The sequence below is a fragment of the Protopterus annectens genome, chromosome 9.part0 (genome assembly GCF_019279795.1).
Source record: "Protopterus annectens isolate FY-2018-M chromosome 9.part0, PAN1.0, whole genome shotgun sequence".
Lineage (NCBI taxonomy): Eukaryota > Metazoa > Chordata > Ceratodontiformes > Protopteridae > Protopterus > Protopterus annectens.
Window position 1 is genome coordinate 1,528,023,338 of NC_056743.1, and position 18,515 is coordinate 1,528,041,852.

At 39.5% G+C, this 18,515-nt stretch overlaps 1 protein-coding gene across 1 annotated transcript in view; it reads right to left on the minus strand.

Moving 5' to 3' along the window:
• LOC122812160 (zinc-binding protein A33-like) overlaps nucleotides 1-18,515 on the minus strand; it is a 416,491-nt gene that overhangs the window by 218,458 nt on the left and 179,518 nt on the right. Inside the window, exon 2 of the mRNA XM_044084481.1 lies at nucleotides 15,795-15,890. Coding sequence (XP_043940416.1) covers nucleotides 15,795-15,890 — 96 coding nt within the window. The remainder of the gene's footprint in view (nucleotides 1-15,794; nucleotides 15,891-18,515) is intronic.

The following is an 18,515-nucleotide window of genomic DNA, read 5'->3' on the forward strand; positions in this document are numbered from 1 at the left end:
TGTCCCGTGAGAGCAGCTCACCTCTCTCAGTCCTCAATCTCTCATTGGGTCTGCCAGCTCACCTCTCTCCTCATTGGGTCTGCCTGCAGCCGAAGCAGTCCGGACCTCCTCTTAACTAAGAAGACAATGTAAAGCAAGACATGTTGCGTGATGAAGCAACATTTGGTACATGAATGGTTTTAGTATGTGCTCGTGGAATGATGACGAATGACCCAGTTGATTATATGGCTGTTTTTCCAACCAAGAATTACTAGTATAGCAGACGGTGTGTGTGTGTGTGTGTGTGTGTGTGTGTGTGTGTGTGTGTGTGTGTGTGTGTGTGTGTGTGTGTGTGTGTGTGTGTGTGTGTGTGTGTGTGTGTGTGTGTGTGTGTGTGTGTGTGTGTGTCTGTGTGTGTGTGTGTGTGTGTGTGTGTGTGTGTGTGTGTGTGTGTGTGTGTGTGTGTGTGTGTGTGTGTGTGTGAGAGAGAGAGAGAGAAAAACTCATCTTATACGTCTCCACACCAGTTACATTGGTTAGGCTGACTGGTTAAAACTGTCTGGCACCTGTCAAAACTGCTTATGCAAGTGATGTATCGCTTGTATTGATATACTATAAAATTAGGCCTTAATACTTTTAGGCAGATTAGCATCCAAAGAAAGCTGTGCACACACATTTCACCTCCAGATATTTAGAAAAAGCCCTATGATGCCTTCTATCCAGATTTACAGTGGTGCTTCCTAACATCAAACCTATGAGTGCATGAAAAGATCTTGTTATAAATTATAGCCTGTATCAGGTGCTGTGTGGTCGCACATCGTCCACCGATATGTAATGCTAAATATTGGTCTATCTAATCTGCTATACTTTGTGTTGTTGTCGCTGTTTAGTTAAACAAAATAATAACTTGACGCCAAGCCTGTTGCTTTACTGTTTGGCGGCTTGTTCGCTGGCGTTTTGTGATAAGTAAAATAAAGTGCATGAAAAAATGTGAGCCTTGGTTTCTGTAGTTTATAGCTCTTCTCACTTTGTTACTGTGTCAGACCTGGCTGATCTGATCAATGACACTAAACTCTTGAATTTTAGCCCCAGCCCTTGAAGCAGATCCTGACTACTTCATTGGCGGTGGGGAACGGAGGCTGGCATGTACTGCATGTATTGATTGGTTGGCATTAAGTGGGCTGATCACTTTATCAGACCCCCCCAGTGTTCATTCATTAAAATGGATTTTGTTTCAAAGCAAAATTGTGAAAAAAAAACAACCGTGGACCGAAATTTTCAGAGCTTATTTTCTTGTGACAGGTACTGTAACAAAATCTGAAACTGTGTTTTACGTGCATATATATATCTTTGGCCCCTGCCCAAAGTTCCCCCTGCCGCTTGGTGCCCTGAGGCAATTGCCTCACTTCGCCTCTTGTAGTTACGCCACTGACTGAGATCGATAGTATAAAACTCAGATCACGCCCACCTCTCATTCCTTTCTTCATTAATGAGATAGAAGCAGGTGGATCTATTGGCTGTCTTTACTTCCTGATCTGTGGACGTGCGTGCTTCAGCGACCTGGTACTGTTAACCATGCGGATGACAAAGAGCAACTTTTTTTTGATTTTTATTTGTGTGCTTTGCTTGCCTAAGGTAAGCCATTAAGTTTAGAATTTGGACCTGATATCTGCTCACAGCTCACGAATTTTGAATAGCACATCTGCAGCCGGTAATTGCTTTATTTTTATTAGTTCTTTTGTTATCACATTCGGGCAAGAATCACAACTGGTAATAAATAATTTGGATGCTTCAGAAACTGTAGTGTTTAAGTTGCACGACCGTAGCCTTGGATATTTTAAAGTATAATGTAAGTGTATTTTTTTATATATTCTCTGATGTAAATTGGTTAAGTGAAAGTGAACCTTAGTATTGTATTTGGAATCCTTTTGGCTGGTACTCATAGAATTGTAATGGGTATTTTAGTGTGTAACCGAAAGAACGAGTTATTTTGTGTTATGCATGCCGACTGTGCTAGTCAAATGTCTGTGTGTATTAAATGTGTGTGGAGAGGGGTGCCAGTAGTAATGTATGTTGTATTATCTTTTTTTGTTTGGCAACATGATGGTGTTCATACATATTTATGTGGTCTGTGATGTTGATTGTGAAACCGGCTTAACTGCTAATTCTGTAGTCGCATCTTGTGGTTGTGCTGAAGGCTTACTCGGAACGTATGTAGATGCGATATTTGCTAGCTATTCTCTTTTGTGGTGCAGGTTGTGAGCATTTTCATGTTGCACAGAGGAGTTTAAGGTTGGTCATTTCATTGATTCATTTGTGTACATCCTGGTTGCCTAATTACGACATTCTGCCTTCAAGAGCAATGGTCTTGTCGTCAAACTTTTCCTTTCTAAAGGTTTAGTATATTTAGGTGGTGAAATACTTTGGAGTTCTAGGAGGCAACTACGAATTTTTTTGTTAGCTGTCCTATGCATAGATAGGAGGATTTAGTACTTGATATGTGAGGTAATCTATAGTGAAGATGGTTCTCAACACTGTACCTTGTGAATCTTGCCAGGTAACAAATGAGCTAATAAAAATAAAGGTTTCTGCAAATGTTTTAAATGTTAGCATCAGGGAAACTCTCCTTGTTGTCAGAAATACCGGGAATGGTGAAGATTGTTGACAACTTTCTTGCTCTACCCAGTCAATAATTCTATTTATCAATTGATAAAATAAAATTGTAAATCCTAAAATAAATAGGAGCGACTCATGCTGTTTGTTAAAACTTCCTGCTGCACTGTACCCATATATGTGCATTACTAGTTGTCAGGCCTTCCAGCAGCCTTGCTTATTTAACCACCTTCCTAGGATTGTTTTCGTTCCTTCGAGTTTGAAACACTGTTTCTTAGGTTCCGTTGATTTTTTTGTCATTACAGCTTCGTGCTGTGAAAGGGGTGGGGGTGTCCTTTGCCATCATCTAAGTATTATCGTTGATTGTACTAAAATAATGAAACTTTTTTTGTTTTGTTTTAATAAGTTTACTGTTTTAGATAGCAAGCTATGTCCTACTGGCTTTGACGGATCTGTTTCAATTTTGGCTAGTGCTTCAATGCAGTCACAGTATTCGTGTGCAGTTTCTAAATGAAAGGCAGGTTTCTAAATGAATGAGGCAGGTGAAAAACCGATATCTTAACTGCAACATTAAAAAATGTACTTAAGATATAGTGGGGTTGAGTGACTGAGTTTACTCCTAACTGATAAAGCTCTAGTGACAGCAGACAGTATTGTTTATACATCTTTTGGCACACCTATACCTGTCAACTCTTTCTTCTTGATTTTCACAAAATATTTGGATTTTTGCCTCATACTTTTTGTTCGCTTCTCAAAGTTGTGGTTTTCTGACAAATCACTGGGGGCAGAGTCAGCAAACAGGCATTTGAGTTTTAGAGTTCATGCCCTTCAAAAAAAAAAAATCATGCTAATGCAAAACCTGTTATTTTATCAATTTTCTACGTTTGTAAGAGCAGTATATAAAATGTACCTCTATTTTTGGGTGTTTGTCTCCCCCCACATTATTTTAGGCTTTTTCTAAGAGTTTGAGGTGGAACAAAGTGGCTTTCACTACTGAGTAGTATAGGATAGCAGCCATAAGTATATAACCTTGTTTGCCTATTGATTGTAGGTTTTTTATGGAATGCTTTACATAGTAGGCAGAAAATAACGTAGCATGCTGCATGCAGTTCTAATTTGTTCAAAATGGTGTTGTGTGCCGATGAGGAGGTATCATTGAAAAGAACATCTGCAGGCAGCTGGTAATTGCTTTTATTTTTATTATTTTGTTACCTGGCAAGAATCGCAAGGTAATCTATAGTACAGATGTTTCTCAACAGCTGTACATCGTGAATCTTGCCAGGTAACAAATGAACTAATAAACATAAAGGTTCAGGTACCAACTTTCTGCAGATGTTTTTAATGTTGTTAGGGTCGGGAAAATCTCCTTTTTGGAGAAGATAATTCAGCTAGCCAGAAAATAACCTAGCTTGCTGCATTCAAGCAGTTGAGTTTAATTTGTTCAAAATGCTGTTGTGTGCTGCTGAGGTGTCATGACTCAAAGAATGTAGTCAGTCATTATTGCCAAAGATTAGTTTAACTCTCCCTGAACTGCATTTTGAATTCAAACTTGTACTTGTGTTAACATAGAGTTACAGTGCAGTATTTTTATTTTTATGGTTTGACTCTGTTTTCTGACACTGCATCGTTTTTAGTTTCCATTCTGTTATAGAGTTGCTAACACTCAAATTTTGTAACAAGCTGTTGAGGTTCTGCTCTGCTTTGAGAATGACGTTACTGATTCATTTTTTTAACAGTTACTGTACCACATGTGCTATAGTAAGTGTGCAATATTTATACTCCAGAGTGCCTGGCTATTTACTTTTAATTTTCATTTGTAATCAGTGCAGTTACCTGCAAAGGTATTTGGTAGTGGTATTAAGTTTTGCTGATCGCATGCTGCTGAAGTAAAAAATACCTATCAATTGAAACATATATGAAAAAGTAATTGCATTTACTTGGCATTCTTGCTGTAGCAGAGGAAAGTACAGTTGTGTACTCTTACCATAAATGTAGATGTTCGAGTATGTTCACTGTTACAGTCATTACTGTAGGGTTGTTCCTGCTGGCAGCAGCCCTCGATCGGCCAGAGTCCCAAAGTCAGGTCCGACGTCGGCTGAAGTCACTCCTGCCCTGACGTCTGTGCGCCAGGGGTATAAAGACCTCAGCTGATGCCATTTTCCCCAGTTTTTCTTGCCCCAGATGTCAGGTGCCCAAAAATAAAGGCCAAAAGCTTAATCAAAAGAATAAGCAAACATAAACCAGAACATTCCCAAATATCACCAGCAAAAAATACCTCAGAGAAAAAAGAAGTGTCAAGGAGACACAGACAGCACTCAAAGAACAACAAAAGAGGGGATAGGAGGAAGGGTAACCCAGACTGTAACAGTGAACATACTCGAACATCTACATTTATGGTAAGAGTACACAACTGTACTATGTTCATCGTGGTTCACTGTTGGTCATTACTGTAGGGTTGAATCCCAAAGCTAAGAAAGGGTGGATGGAGAAGGAACAGAAGGGGCGGCTACAAAACCCTGCAGGACTGCAGAGGCAAAACCTGCCCTAGATTTAGAATAGAGAGGGAGGTTGTAGTGCTTAGAAAAAGTATGCACAGAACTCCAAGTTGCAGCTTCTAAGATCTCCTTGGTAGGAACTCCACTGAGAAAAGCTGCCGAAGTGGCAGTAGCTCTGGTAGAATGTGTTCTAACATTAACAGGAACTGGTTTACCATGATGAGAGTAACAGAACTTGATGCAGTGGGCAGTCCACTTAGAAATAGTTTGCTTAGTGATTGCTCTCCCCTGTGAAGTAGAAGCATAAGCCACAAACAATTGGTCAGATTTCCTGAAAATCTTGGTCCTGTCCAGGTAAAAACGAAGCTGCCTGTGTATATCTAAAGAATGCAAAATACTTTCCTCTTCACTTTGAGGATTAGGATAAAAGGTAGGTAAATGAATAGTCTGATTCAAGGCTACTTTTGAAACCACCTTAGGCATAAAGGTGGGATTAGTCCTCAGGGACACCCTGTCCTGATGAAAAATAATAAAGGGTTCCACAGCCATGAGAGCTTGTAATTCCGAAACTCTTCTGGCAGAGGTAATAGCTAAAAGAAAAGCAGTTTTCCATGATAAAAACTTTAAATCTGTGGAAGCTGCAGGTTCAAAAGGAGACAAAGTTAACTTTTCCAAAACAAAGTTGAGATTCCAAGTGGGAACTGGTGCTCTTAAAGGGGGCCTTATATTCTTTGCCCCTCTGAGATATTGCTTAAGTAACGGATGAGAAAAGATTGGGGGATCCGTATTGCAATGTACAGAAATAGCAGAAGCATGAATTTTGATAGATGAAAAAGATAGGCCCTTATGTAACATCTCTGTTAGGTATTGTAAAATCAGAGGAATATTTGGAACTGCAGAATCAAAACCCTGGGCCTGAGTCCAGGAGCAAAATCTTTTCCATTTATCTGCATAAGATTTCCTGGTGCTGGGCCTTCTAGCTTCAAGGATTATGTCCAGTACCTGTTTGGTAAGGGTAGAGCTGTTTAAAGACCCTGGATCCACCAGGCTGCTAGATTCAGAGTTTTGACATGGCTGTGCAGGATCTGGCCGTCTCGCTGAGACAGTAGATGTGGAATTTGTGGCAAAATCCAGGGTGGACCCTGAGCCAGGTTCATCAGGGTGGAATACCAGAATTGCCGAGGTCATTTGGGAGCCAGTAAAATCATTTGCAGTCTGTCCTGTTTGATTTTCAGAAGTACCCATGGTAGAAGAGGCAAAGGAGGAAAAGCATATACTGAGAGGCATTTCCAACTGAATGAAAGGGCATCCACTTTCCAAGCTAGCTTGTGGTAGGTCCTCGTGCAGAACGTTTGAAGTTGATTATTTTGGGGAGATGCAAAAAGATCTATGTCTGGGCACCCCCACGCCTCCGTTATCATCCTGAATATTCGAACATCCAACATCCATTCGTGTGGATCCGAAAGATTTCTGCTTAGACTGTCTGCCAAAGTGTTGTCCTTTCCTGGCAGGAATTGAGCTTGTAAGTCCACCTTGTTGGCTAGTGCTGTGTTCCACAAAGCCATGGCCAATCTGCACAGGGGGTAAGAGTGAGAGCCTCCCTGCTTTTTATGTACCACATCACCGTAGTGTTGTCTGTCTTTATCAGTAATTGCCCTGGTAGAATAAGATCTTTGAAGGCTGTCAGGGCATTCTGTACAGCTAGCATCTCCTTCAAATTTATGTGCAGATGCATTTGGTCCTCTGTCCAGGCACCCTGAAGACATTTCCCCTGCATGTGGGCTCCCCATGCATAATCTGAAGCATCCGTCGTTATGACTTGATTAGCTGGAATGGGACAGAAAGGCCTCCCCTTGTTCTGGAGACAGGCCTCGGCCCACCAAAGAAACTCCTGCTGGAGACAAGACAAAATTGCGATCACTGTTTCCAAACTGTGGCAATGCTGAGACCATACACTCTTGAGGTACCACTGTATTTTCCTCATATGCAGTCTTGCATATAGTATTAACAGAATGCAGGATGCCATGTAACCCAAAGCCTGCAGAATTTTTCTTGCAGATAACTGACTCATTAAAGCCAGATTTTTGAAATAAGAAGCCAGTTGCACTTTTTTGTCTGGTGTCAGATAAGCCATCTTGGTTGTAGTGCTCAGAAGCGCACCCAGGAAAGTAATCTGTTGCGTGGGCACCAGGTTGATTTCTTTAGGTTCACCGTGAACCGTAGGCACAAGAGAAGATGCTGCACAAATGCTAGATGGTGAAGGAAAGTCTCCTTGTTGTCCTCTTGAATGAGACAATTGTCCAGACAGGGCTATATTTGAATTCCCTTCTGTCTGCAAAACGCCATTACTGGTGCCAGGCACTTTGTAAAGACCCTGGGCGCAGTAGATAAGCCAAAGGGCAGCACAGAGAACTGGTAATGCCTCAAGCCCGCTTTGAATCTCAGGTACCTTCTGCACTCTTGCCGTATGGGAACATGCAGGTAAGCCTCCTTCAAGTCCAAAGTCACCATCCAAGCGCTCTTGCTCAGCATAGGCAGCAGCTGCTGCAGAGTGAGCATCTTGAATTTTGGAATTTCTAGGAAGGTGTTCAATACGGAAAGGTCCAGGATTGGTCTCCATGTGTTTTCCTTCCTGGGAACCAGGAAAAGTCTTGAATAAAACCCTTGCCCCATTTCTGAATCTGGTACTAATCCTATGGCCCTCATATCCATGAGGGACCGAACTTGCTGTTGTGCCTCTGCCCACTGATGCTTTGGCAGATCTGGCCATCCGTTTGATTTTGGCAAGGTATGGAAATGAAACTTGTAACCCCTTGAAACTATGTCCAGAACCCATTTGTCTTGGGTTATGCGGCTCCAATTGTGATAAAAAAGAGAGATTTTTCCTCCCAAAGGCGCATCCAGGAGGGGAGCCCCTGGAGCTAGTAAGGGAGAGTCATAATGACTGTTTCCTGTAAGGTTGTGACCTATCTTCTCCTCCCTTGGGAGAGGGGGCACTCCACTGCTTATTTCTGAAAGGGGGCTGTGCCTGACCTCTACCTCTGGAACGCCTGTATCTGCCTCTCTGAGGTCTGTCCAAGCTCAGAAAGGATCAAGGTTTAGCTGGCCAATTCCTGCTAAATCTAGGGGGTTGTACCTGTAGAAAATCCTTAAACGTCTGCATAGATTTGGCTTTGTCTTCCATTTTCTTCAATACTTCCTCAGCTTTGGCCCCAAACAAAACATTGTGCTGCAAAGGGACATCTAAAAGTTTTCCTTTAACCTGCTCAGGCAAACTTTACTCCTTTAACCAAGCATGCTTTCTAATAACTGCGCCAGTTGCTGCAGCCCTGCAAGAAAACTCCAAAGAATCAAAACCACAGTGCAGGGTATGTTTACCCACCTACTCAGTAGCATGCAATAAATCCTGTAATTCCTTATTGTCTGTACCACCAGAAACAGCAGACATCTTTTGCTTTAACACAGACAAAAGGTATTGCTGATATTTCAATATATGAAATTGACAATTCAAAGCTCTAATAGACACTGTAGCAGAAGTATAAACTTTTTTGCCCCATCTTTCCAAGGCTCTGGACTCTTGGTCAGAGGGAATAGGATTCTTAGCAGAGGCCGCTTTAACATCCTTAGAGCACTGAGAAATAGTTTCTGGATCAGCTGAAGGATTCTTAAAAAGATATTTGTGGGAATCTGGAACCCTATAATACCTATCCGGTTTGACAGGAGCAGGCGGAAAAGAATCAGGAGAGAGAGAGAGATGCCTCTGTAAAAACATCATCCACAATGTCCAATACAGGGGGAATAGCCAGGGGTCTATGCTTTGGGAGCAGAAGAAAATCCCTAAGCCTTTTCTTGGATTCAGAGTATTCCTGCCCTTCTCAGTGAAAATGCTTTCTCATGTCATGCAAAGTTTCCCCAAATGAATAATCCTCAGGAGGAGAGGCCGAAGGAAGGGATTCTTCAGCATCAGAATCCTCATAAGGAGGGAAGGAATAATCCTGCTCAGAGGAAGAAGCAGAAGAAATCGAAACTTGATCTGAGGAATCATAATCTAGCTCTAGCCTAGGTCTCTTGTCAGGAGGGGGATGAGAACCCCTGATCATAGTTAACAGGTCTTCAGCCATTTTAAGCATCTGTCTTTGAGGGCCCTGAACAGAAGGTGCCTGTGCATGCTGCTTTGTCTTTGCTGGAGCCTTAGTCTTTGCCTTTGTCCTTGACTGCAAAACTGGAGTCATCTTTACATGAAGCTATGTAGGCCTAAAAACTCCCTCAAAAGCCAGTGCCTGCACAGCGGCTCCAGACCCATCTGAGGGAGCATTATCTGGAGGACCAATCACTGGAAATTCTGAAGGCCCCATCGGCTCCTCACAGGAGTTGGTACAGGCAACCGGTTCAAAAGTGGTGGATGACAGGGGCTGCGAAAGCGCCTCACTGACGACCAATGAACCGGCAACTGGCTCTGGTTGAATAAAGTCGTCCACTTTGGACCTCAGAGGCCTGTCTTTATCCTTGTGCCTCTTATACACTGCAGTAGCCGGATAAGAATCCGACGACATATTGTAATTAAATCTTTTTCCAAAATAATGGAAGGCAAAATCGTACCACTTCGCCTAGTATGCCTAATAGTGCGTTGATTAAACTTAGCACAAAACCTACAATTAGCTACGTTGTGGTCAAGACCTAAGCAAGGTATACAGTAAGAGTGAAAATCCTTATGAGGTATTTGCTTCCCACAAGAAATACAGTTATTAACTTTTTCTGACATCGGACTGGAGCAAGAGAAAGGTTTCCCCAACGGGGTACTTAGCTTAAAAGAAGAAGTCTTCAATACAAAAGCCACCAAAAATAAACAGGAGTCAGCCGACCAGCACTTGCAAACTGTTTTGCTATGGGCACCACACGGCAAGAAAGACTGGGGAAAATGGCGTCGGCTGAGGTCTTTATACCCCTGGCACACTGACGTCAGGGCAGGAGCGACTTCAGCCGACGTCGGACCCGACTTTGGGACTCTGACCGATCGAGGGCTGCTGCCAGCAGGAAGAACCCTACAGTAATGACTGTAACAGTGAACCACGATGAACATCAGCACTGTGTATCTGAGTAATGTTGGAGACTTAATATACAGCAGCAGTGAACTTTGTAAACTTTCTTAGATTGTAAATTATAAAGATTTTAAGAATACTTTAGAGTTGCAGGATTGTGTATTGTTTGGCAAATGGATTGACTGCATCAGGGTGTGAACCTCTTGTACATCTGTATGCTAATATTTAACAAAGTTTAGATTGTTTTAAAACGTATATATATATATATATATATATATATATATATATATATATATATATATATATATACTACATCAACTAAAACCTTTTTTGTTGCAAAAGGTTCAAAAAAAGTGAATCACAATATTTTACATTCACATTTATTTATTTATTTTACATTTGTTGACCGGGTTAGTTTGACTGAGCTTAGTGGCCCATTTTCAGCATAGACCCGGGGAGAAAAGCACTTCTACATTTCGTTGGATGATTGTTGGAGTGGGACCATCTCCTTTCAGTGCTTGTACCTTGCTTTTCAACAAACTCTTTGGTGCTTCCTGTTTATCTTGTTCTGTCTTTAAATTTTCTTCAAACAAATGTAGGGATCATTGTAAAGGCAAAGTCTTTCTTGGTAGTCTTCTTTTGGGAGAGATTTAGTTGATAATAGACTTTTGCCTGTTTAAAACAAAGTACTAACTGCAAGGGCACTGCATGTGAGGAGAGTACAGTGGTATTAAGAGTTCATAGCCTCTAGAACAAATATGTTCCTCATCCTCACTAGCTCTCTAAGAGGAACCTGGAAGACTGTCTGGGAAACAGAAAATACACCTCTGGGTTCCCACCTGTGTCCCTGCAGGACAGGGAAAACATGTGCTGACTGTGGGAACATGGGTGAAATTCTTGGCTAGGCTTAAGGGCCTCCAGGCCAATAGCCCAGTATCATCCTATAATTGAGTCACTTCATTGGTATCTTAATTGAATTAACCACAAAAACTGGAACTTAGACTGAGAACAAGATGCACAAATTTTAGTGTAAACAATTTATTTTCCGCTTTTGTCATAAGACTCCATCAGAAAACTATGCATTTAACTATAAAAAAATAATAATAATTTTCTTTTTTTCAGTTTTGGAGCAGGGAACACATTACATAAGGGGTGCGTATTTTAAACCCTGACAAGGCACCAGATTTGAACGATGTAGCTAACATCAAATGTTTCTTACAGAACCATACAGTTCACTTGAATAGTATGTCTTTAACAGTTAAGTTTGTGATGTCATTTAATTGTGAGATGAAAATGTATTTTTTGGTTCATAGACATTTTTAAACTGAAAGTTCTTTTATAGTTGAATGTGTAGTTTTCTGAAGTCTTATGACGGAAGCGGAAAATTGTTTACGCTAAAATTTGTACCTCTTGTTCTCAGTCATGGTATCTGTTACATTATGACTGATTTTGCATGCATTTAAAAAACTGAAAGAACTGGAGTGGCTTTTGTGGGTGGGAGTGAGCTATCTGTGGGCGTAGCTCAAATGGGGTATTCCTTGAGTATGGTGTGGGTGGGGCTTAAGGGGCGCCAGAGCACCACTTCGCCTAGGGCGCCATTTCAGCTAAGGCAGGCCCTGTGTGTGTGTGTGGGGGTTGCATATATTTTGCATCACAGTTTGAATGCCATTTCAGCTTACTTCATCTGAAATGACATTTGAGCTATTTGATTTGTAATGTGTCCTATGTTCATGTTCCTTTCCTTCTTTGTGTACTATTTGTATGTCCTTTTTTTATATTCCTATGCTCATGAACATATCTAAAGAAACTGCTACTTCCTCTTTTGGTTACTAAATGAAATTTCTCCTGCACTCTTACTTTTACATTCTTAACAATTATTGATGCTTTCTTTCTTGAATTTTCATGATTATGGTACAATCCATCAAGTTATTTTTGACTGGGAGACTATTAACTCACATCATTAAAAAAATGGTGACCCCTGGTAAATTGCAGAGACTTCTGCACATCTTCTGCTCCGTCTTCCCTAATATAACATCGTCTGTGGTTATACAACCTCTATGAGAGTTTGGAAAATGTTTTGAAATACTCCATCAGCCAAATGCGACTCAAGAGACTGTACAGATTCATTTCCCATTTGACTGTATATATTCTTTCCTTCTCTCCTGATTTACCAAAGCTTTTTCCTTATGTCTTACTGTACTTCTTACAGGGACTGAGGCAGAGCTCAATAGCTGGCAGTATGTAATGTTATATGTACTATAGTTGATGTGGGTCTACCTGATAACACTGAAAGCTGAGAAGAACGACAACGAGATAACCGACACCGGAAGATCAAAAATGGAGAAGACCAACAGTTGAGAATCCCGACGCTAAGAACACCAACATGTTAAGTAAGTGTGCGATAGGGACGGACGTTAGGGTCAGGGTGTGGGTAAGGTAAGTGTGTGATAGTGACAGACGTTAGGGTAGGGTGCGGGTCAGGTAAGTGTGCAATAGTGATGGACTTTAGGTTTAGGGGCGGGTTAAGTGAGTTAGGGTTAGGATGTGGGTAAGGAAAGTGTGCAATAGTGACAGACTTAAGGGTTAGGGTCGGATTAAGTGAGTTAGGGTTAGGGTGCTGGTAAGGTAAGTGTGCGATAGTGACAGACTTAAGGGTTAGGGGCAGATTAAGTTAGTTAGGGTGCGGGTAAGGCAAGTGTGCGATAGTGAAGGACCTTAGGGTTAGGGTTTGGGTTAAGGTTAGTGCATAGATAGTTGTGTATGTATGGTTTAGTGTAGGTTTGTAAGGTTTTTGGTGTGCTTGTGTTGTGTGTGTGTGTTTAGGAAAAGGTATTTGTTTTGTTGATTGTCGGGATTGTGGTTTGTCGGGCATGTAAAGTTTCATGTTTTGAACTTTCGGTTTTGTCGTGTTGGTTATTTCGTTGTCGGTGTTTTGGCGTGTTGGTGTTATCAGGTAGACCCGTTGATGTACACATCACTTAAACTCACAAAGATTACTTTAGGCCAAAACAGTGACACAGAAGGTTGAGCTACTGTTTCAGAATGCTTTGTCCACTTGTTTAGTTTCTGACCAGTGTACCTTCTGCATGGAGTCTGCATGTTCTTCACATGTCCATGTGTGCTTTTGTTGCCATTAAAGATGTAAGTATGTATGGGAATTTCAGGGTCATGCAATAGAATGGTGTCCTGCCCAGGCAATGCTTCTGTGTCTTATGCCCAGTAACTACTGGGATAGGCTTCATTACCTTGAATAAGATATAGTAGTTACTAGAAAATCAGTAAATTAATGATTAATAGATGCTTTTAAATCTCTCACACACAAGCATGCTATACATAATAAATGTATATATATATATATATATATATATATATATATATATATATATATATATATATATACATATATATATGGGTTCACTACCTATGACCGAAAGTTCATATGACTAAAGCCCATTTGACTGAGACCAAATAGTTTATGCACTATTATATACATGTATATCCATTAAAAATGCATTGAAGCATACAACATCAGTAAAAACTGGTTGCAAAATGTGGGGGGCTATGCCCACCACACCCACCAATGTGGGTGGCTGTGCCCCCTACACCCCCCTAACAATATATTCTCACTCCAGGGTCGCACTACAGTGGGGAACAGGGCATATACCTGCCAGTGCTGTTTTTCAGTCAAATCAGTTTTCGGTCATATGGGTTTTTGGTCAAATGAACTTTTGGCCATTAGGTCTCATTCAAATGGGCTTCAGTCATATGAACTTTCGGTCATATGTAGTGAACCCATATATATATATATATATATATATATATATATATATATATATATATATATATATATATGCATATATAAAATCTCTTGTATCACACACACACACACACACACACACACACACACACACACACACACACACACACACACATATATATATATATATATATATATATATATATATATAGGGTCCCTATTAAATGAATGAAAAGTGGAAATGTTGAACGGCCAAATAAATGAAAAGGCCGTTCCTCGATATTGCTATTGTAAGATCACGGTACAGTGAAGGCTGGAAATTTTTTCCTTTCTTCACTGGAGTGTGATCTCGGAGTTAGTATATATAATTAGTGGGGGGTAGGGCTGGGGTGGGGGATGCAGCCCCCCACAGTACTCATTTCGAAGAACATTCTTTTTGTTTTTTTGGCCGTTCAACATTTACACTTTTCGTTCATTTAAAAGGGAAGCTATATCTATCTATCTATCTATCTATCTATCTATCTATCTATACACACACATACATGGTTCTATATTAGATCACTGAAATCTTCTTTCATTGACTACTTATTCATCGACCCCTATCCATCAAAACTAACTTCAGCGAACATCAAAAGTTTTTACAGGGTAAGTAACCAATTGAATAACACCACAACTTTGCCCTTTTCCCCATCGTAGTGAGATCTCAGAGATGGTATATATCATTAAGGGGGTGTGGGGGGCAAAGCCCCCACTTGGGCAGGTTTGATTTAATGCAATGTGTGTTTTGGTGAGGTAGTGGCCAATTGGTTAAAAATTTCAATGTTCGCTGACATTAGTTTTGATGGATAAGGGTCATTGAATAAGTTGTCAATGAAAGATTTTATATATATATATATATATATATATATATATATATATATATATATATATATATATATATATATATATATATATGGATCTAGGACGTTTGCTTGACTGAGCAAATGACCGAAATCCAAACGGCCGGGCATACTTATGCAAAGGTGCTTTTCACCGAAGAAGCACTTTTGTGTAAATATGTCTCTTGCCGAGGCTGTAATACGGTGCGGGTAAGGGAAATTTCCCTTTCCCCCACTGTAGTGCGGTCTTGGAGGGAGAATATTAAAGTAGGGGGGTATAGGGGGGCACAGCCCCCCACATGCGGGGTGCAGGGGTGCAAAGCCCCCATGCTAAAATGTAAATGTAGTGTCTTATTTATTTTTTTGTAACACGCTTTAATGAAAGCGCTTTTTCGATAAAAGCTCTTTTGTTAAAGTGTGTTCGGTTATTATGGATTTGGATTTGGACGTTTGCTCAGTCGAGCAAATATATATATATATATATATATATATATATATATGTATACACACACACACACATATACACATATAGGTTACCGACTTTACATCGAAGAGGCGTTTTATCAAAGCATGGAAAAACCTGTACAACTGACTTGAAAAATTAGCTAACTGAACCGTACTGGCTTTTCCTGACCATGATAGTGGTACAGAGGGGAGTGGGAATTTTGCCCCTTCCGAGTTAGTATATATATTTTTAGCAGAGGCGTGGGTGCAAAAAAAGATGTTTTCTCATGTTTTTTTTTTTGTTTTTCAGTCTTTATAAGATCAGTGTTTTGTGGTTCAGTGTAATGACATTTTGCTGAAATGTCATACACATACACACACTCTATAAATATATATATATATATATATATATATATATATATATATATATATATATATAGATATAGATATAGATATATATATATAAATGTACATGTATTCATATGGACCAAGCCATCAAAATAACAGCAATAAAAATATTTTTTTTTTTATTGGTTGAATATCAGTTGATCTTTTTCAGGGTGGGGGTATTTTCAAAATGTAAACATACCAACAGCCGTTTTGTCTTCTCTTCTTCCTCATTTAGATTTTCCAGTGCCAATTTCAGCAAATTCTGAAGCAACTGCAGTGCCTTTTCCAGTTTTACCTGAAAAAAAATGCTTGTGTTGGTAACGTGTTTGTTGTCTTGTGCAGTTATGATGTTACAACCTCCATTCTTCTAACTAGAGCACATATTTTATAGATTAAGGGAACACATTTTATTTTCTTTTTGTTTGTTTGATGATCTAGTAAATTATTTGTTCTAAAAACGTACCATTTCAGCCATGTTCTCTGCCAGTAGTGAGCAAATAAAAGTCAACGAGGTTATAATGCATCTTACTAAGAGAACCAAATTGGCTGTAGAAGATGTTATGTTTTTCATCCAATTCTTTCATCTTCAAATATTTTTTTTGTATTCCTTATGTAATTCATGTCTGTATATAGTAAACAGATCATGTGATGACAATTCTTGAAAATACTTTAATCTAATACAGTCACGTTATGTTTTTTTTTAAACAAAATGCCTTCATTGATTATTCTCACAGGATTTCTTAATTATATTGCTTCCAAAGTGAAAATCCTGTTTTCTAATAAAGCCTCAATGTAGGATGCATGTGCTAGGGAAACACATAATTTTAACACAAGATTATTTAAGTACAATTCAATACAAAGGCATATGGTAAGCAAAGAGAAACAACAGCTTCAAAATGTATGTACAAATGACTCTTTTCACCCCAAGATTCCTGTCAAAAACAAAACAAAAATTTCTAGAAAAAGGAAATTAATAGACCTTCTCCCACCATAATTCATAGAAAGTGAAACTGCACTGAATCCTCAATGAAAAGTTGATGTACAACCCACTGATTTCAACTTCTTCAATCCAAAGAGCTCAAACTAGTCTGATAGTTTGATGAACCTGCCATGAAAATGCCATAAACATAATTTTTGACGAAGACAAGCCTTCTTTGTACCACACATCTCCTTACTTCTTTAACTCCACAGGCATGCAACTATGGAGATGGGGGACACCCACCAATGGTAACCATAGTTTCATCACAGATTGTGAAATCTTTGCAGTAGTGATTGCTTTGTTCGCTGGCAGTCATTCAGTGTGTGTGTGTGTGTGTGTGTGTGTGTGTAGGCTTTAGGCTTTTCTCTTTTCTCCATGGTTGTGTGATTGTGAGGTTAATATACATTGTTAATATATATATATATATATATATATATATATATATATATATATATATATATATATATATATATATATATATACATATACACACACACACACACACACACACACACACACACACACACACACACACACACACACACACACACACACACATAAATATCTCACAAAAGTGAGTAGGGGTTGGACCCCTCTCCCCCTACAAAAATTCTTTATTGTAGGTTTCATTCACCTGAAGCTTTGTCTAGTTTCTTTCTTCTGGATGAAATTTCAGGGAGATTAGATTTAACAAAGCATGGGGGAAGCATCTGGTTTAAATACCTCAGAAAATGTTTCACATGTAATATTGACTGACTGTTGGTTGCACTTGGCAGGAGTATGTTCTTGAAGGCTGCCTCACCCTTGACAGCTGAAATGGAGGTCTAAGTAATGTTGACTCTCCTCAACTGTGTGATCTCAATGGGTACTTGGAGTCAGATACAGTTAGTTTGTTTGCTAGCAGTGGACAGTCACTAACTTTTAACAGTTTTAAAATAAAGTTGGATGGCAGAAATATGGCCTTTGCCATGATATGTAACCATTTTGCCTTCTCTAGAACAAGGCAGTGATACCCACTGGTTCCGGGCAAAGATACAAACCTGCACATTTTTGATGGAATTCTGAAGCAGTTTGGTGATAAGAAGGGAGTTTGGTGCAGTTACTGGCAGGCCGCATCCCATTTTGGGATCAAAACCGCTATTCTGATTGCTGTCCTTGATTTTATAAGATTACTAACACATTTGTAACTAATCCTTGTGTGCCATAGTACTTTGTCTAGTGTATTTTCAGTGCAGAAATTAATATGCAGAGTCTAGTCAAGTCTGTACATAAGAAACATGGATGTTTGCTGATTAAGAGATGAAGCTCCCTCAAGCCTCATAGCTGTATCAGACAACATTACAGAGTTTTTTTTTATATTGACTGTAAGCTTGTAAGTTCGATATTTCTAAGCTAGTGCTACAGTCTAGAAAGCTCAGTTTGAATATCCCACTGTACGGATTTAGCTTTACAGCAAGATTTCTTCATTCACATAAAGAGTGAAATAAAGTCCTGTAAAGTCAAAAACAAAGTAATTGATAAAAAGTTAAGAAAGAGAATCATTCTGAGAGCAGACTCTTGAAGAGAACATGCAAAAAAGTACCCAGATGTGAAGATGAGGTGCACTGCACTATGTTAAACATCCTGTCATTTATGTAACTGTGAAGCCGATCCAGGGAACCCTTCCTAAACCAAGAGTTTCTAATTCTAACCAAGAGGATGGGATGATTTACTGTTTCAAAAGTAGGATTCATATTTGTAAATACAACCTTCCCCTGTAAAGAAACCTTTTTTTTCATATTGTCAAGTATAGTACTTGTAATCTTACAGATAACGGAGGGAGAACTATACCCATTTTAAATCCATGTCGCAGCTGTACCAGAAGGCCATATTATTTTATAGTAAGTTCTAAGCTATTATTTCTAAGATCCGTGCTAATGGTTTAATATTTGAGATAGGTCT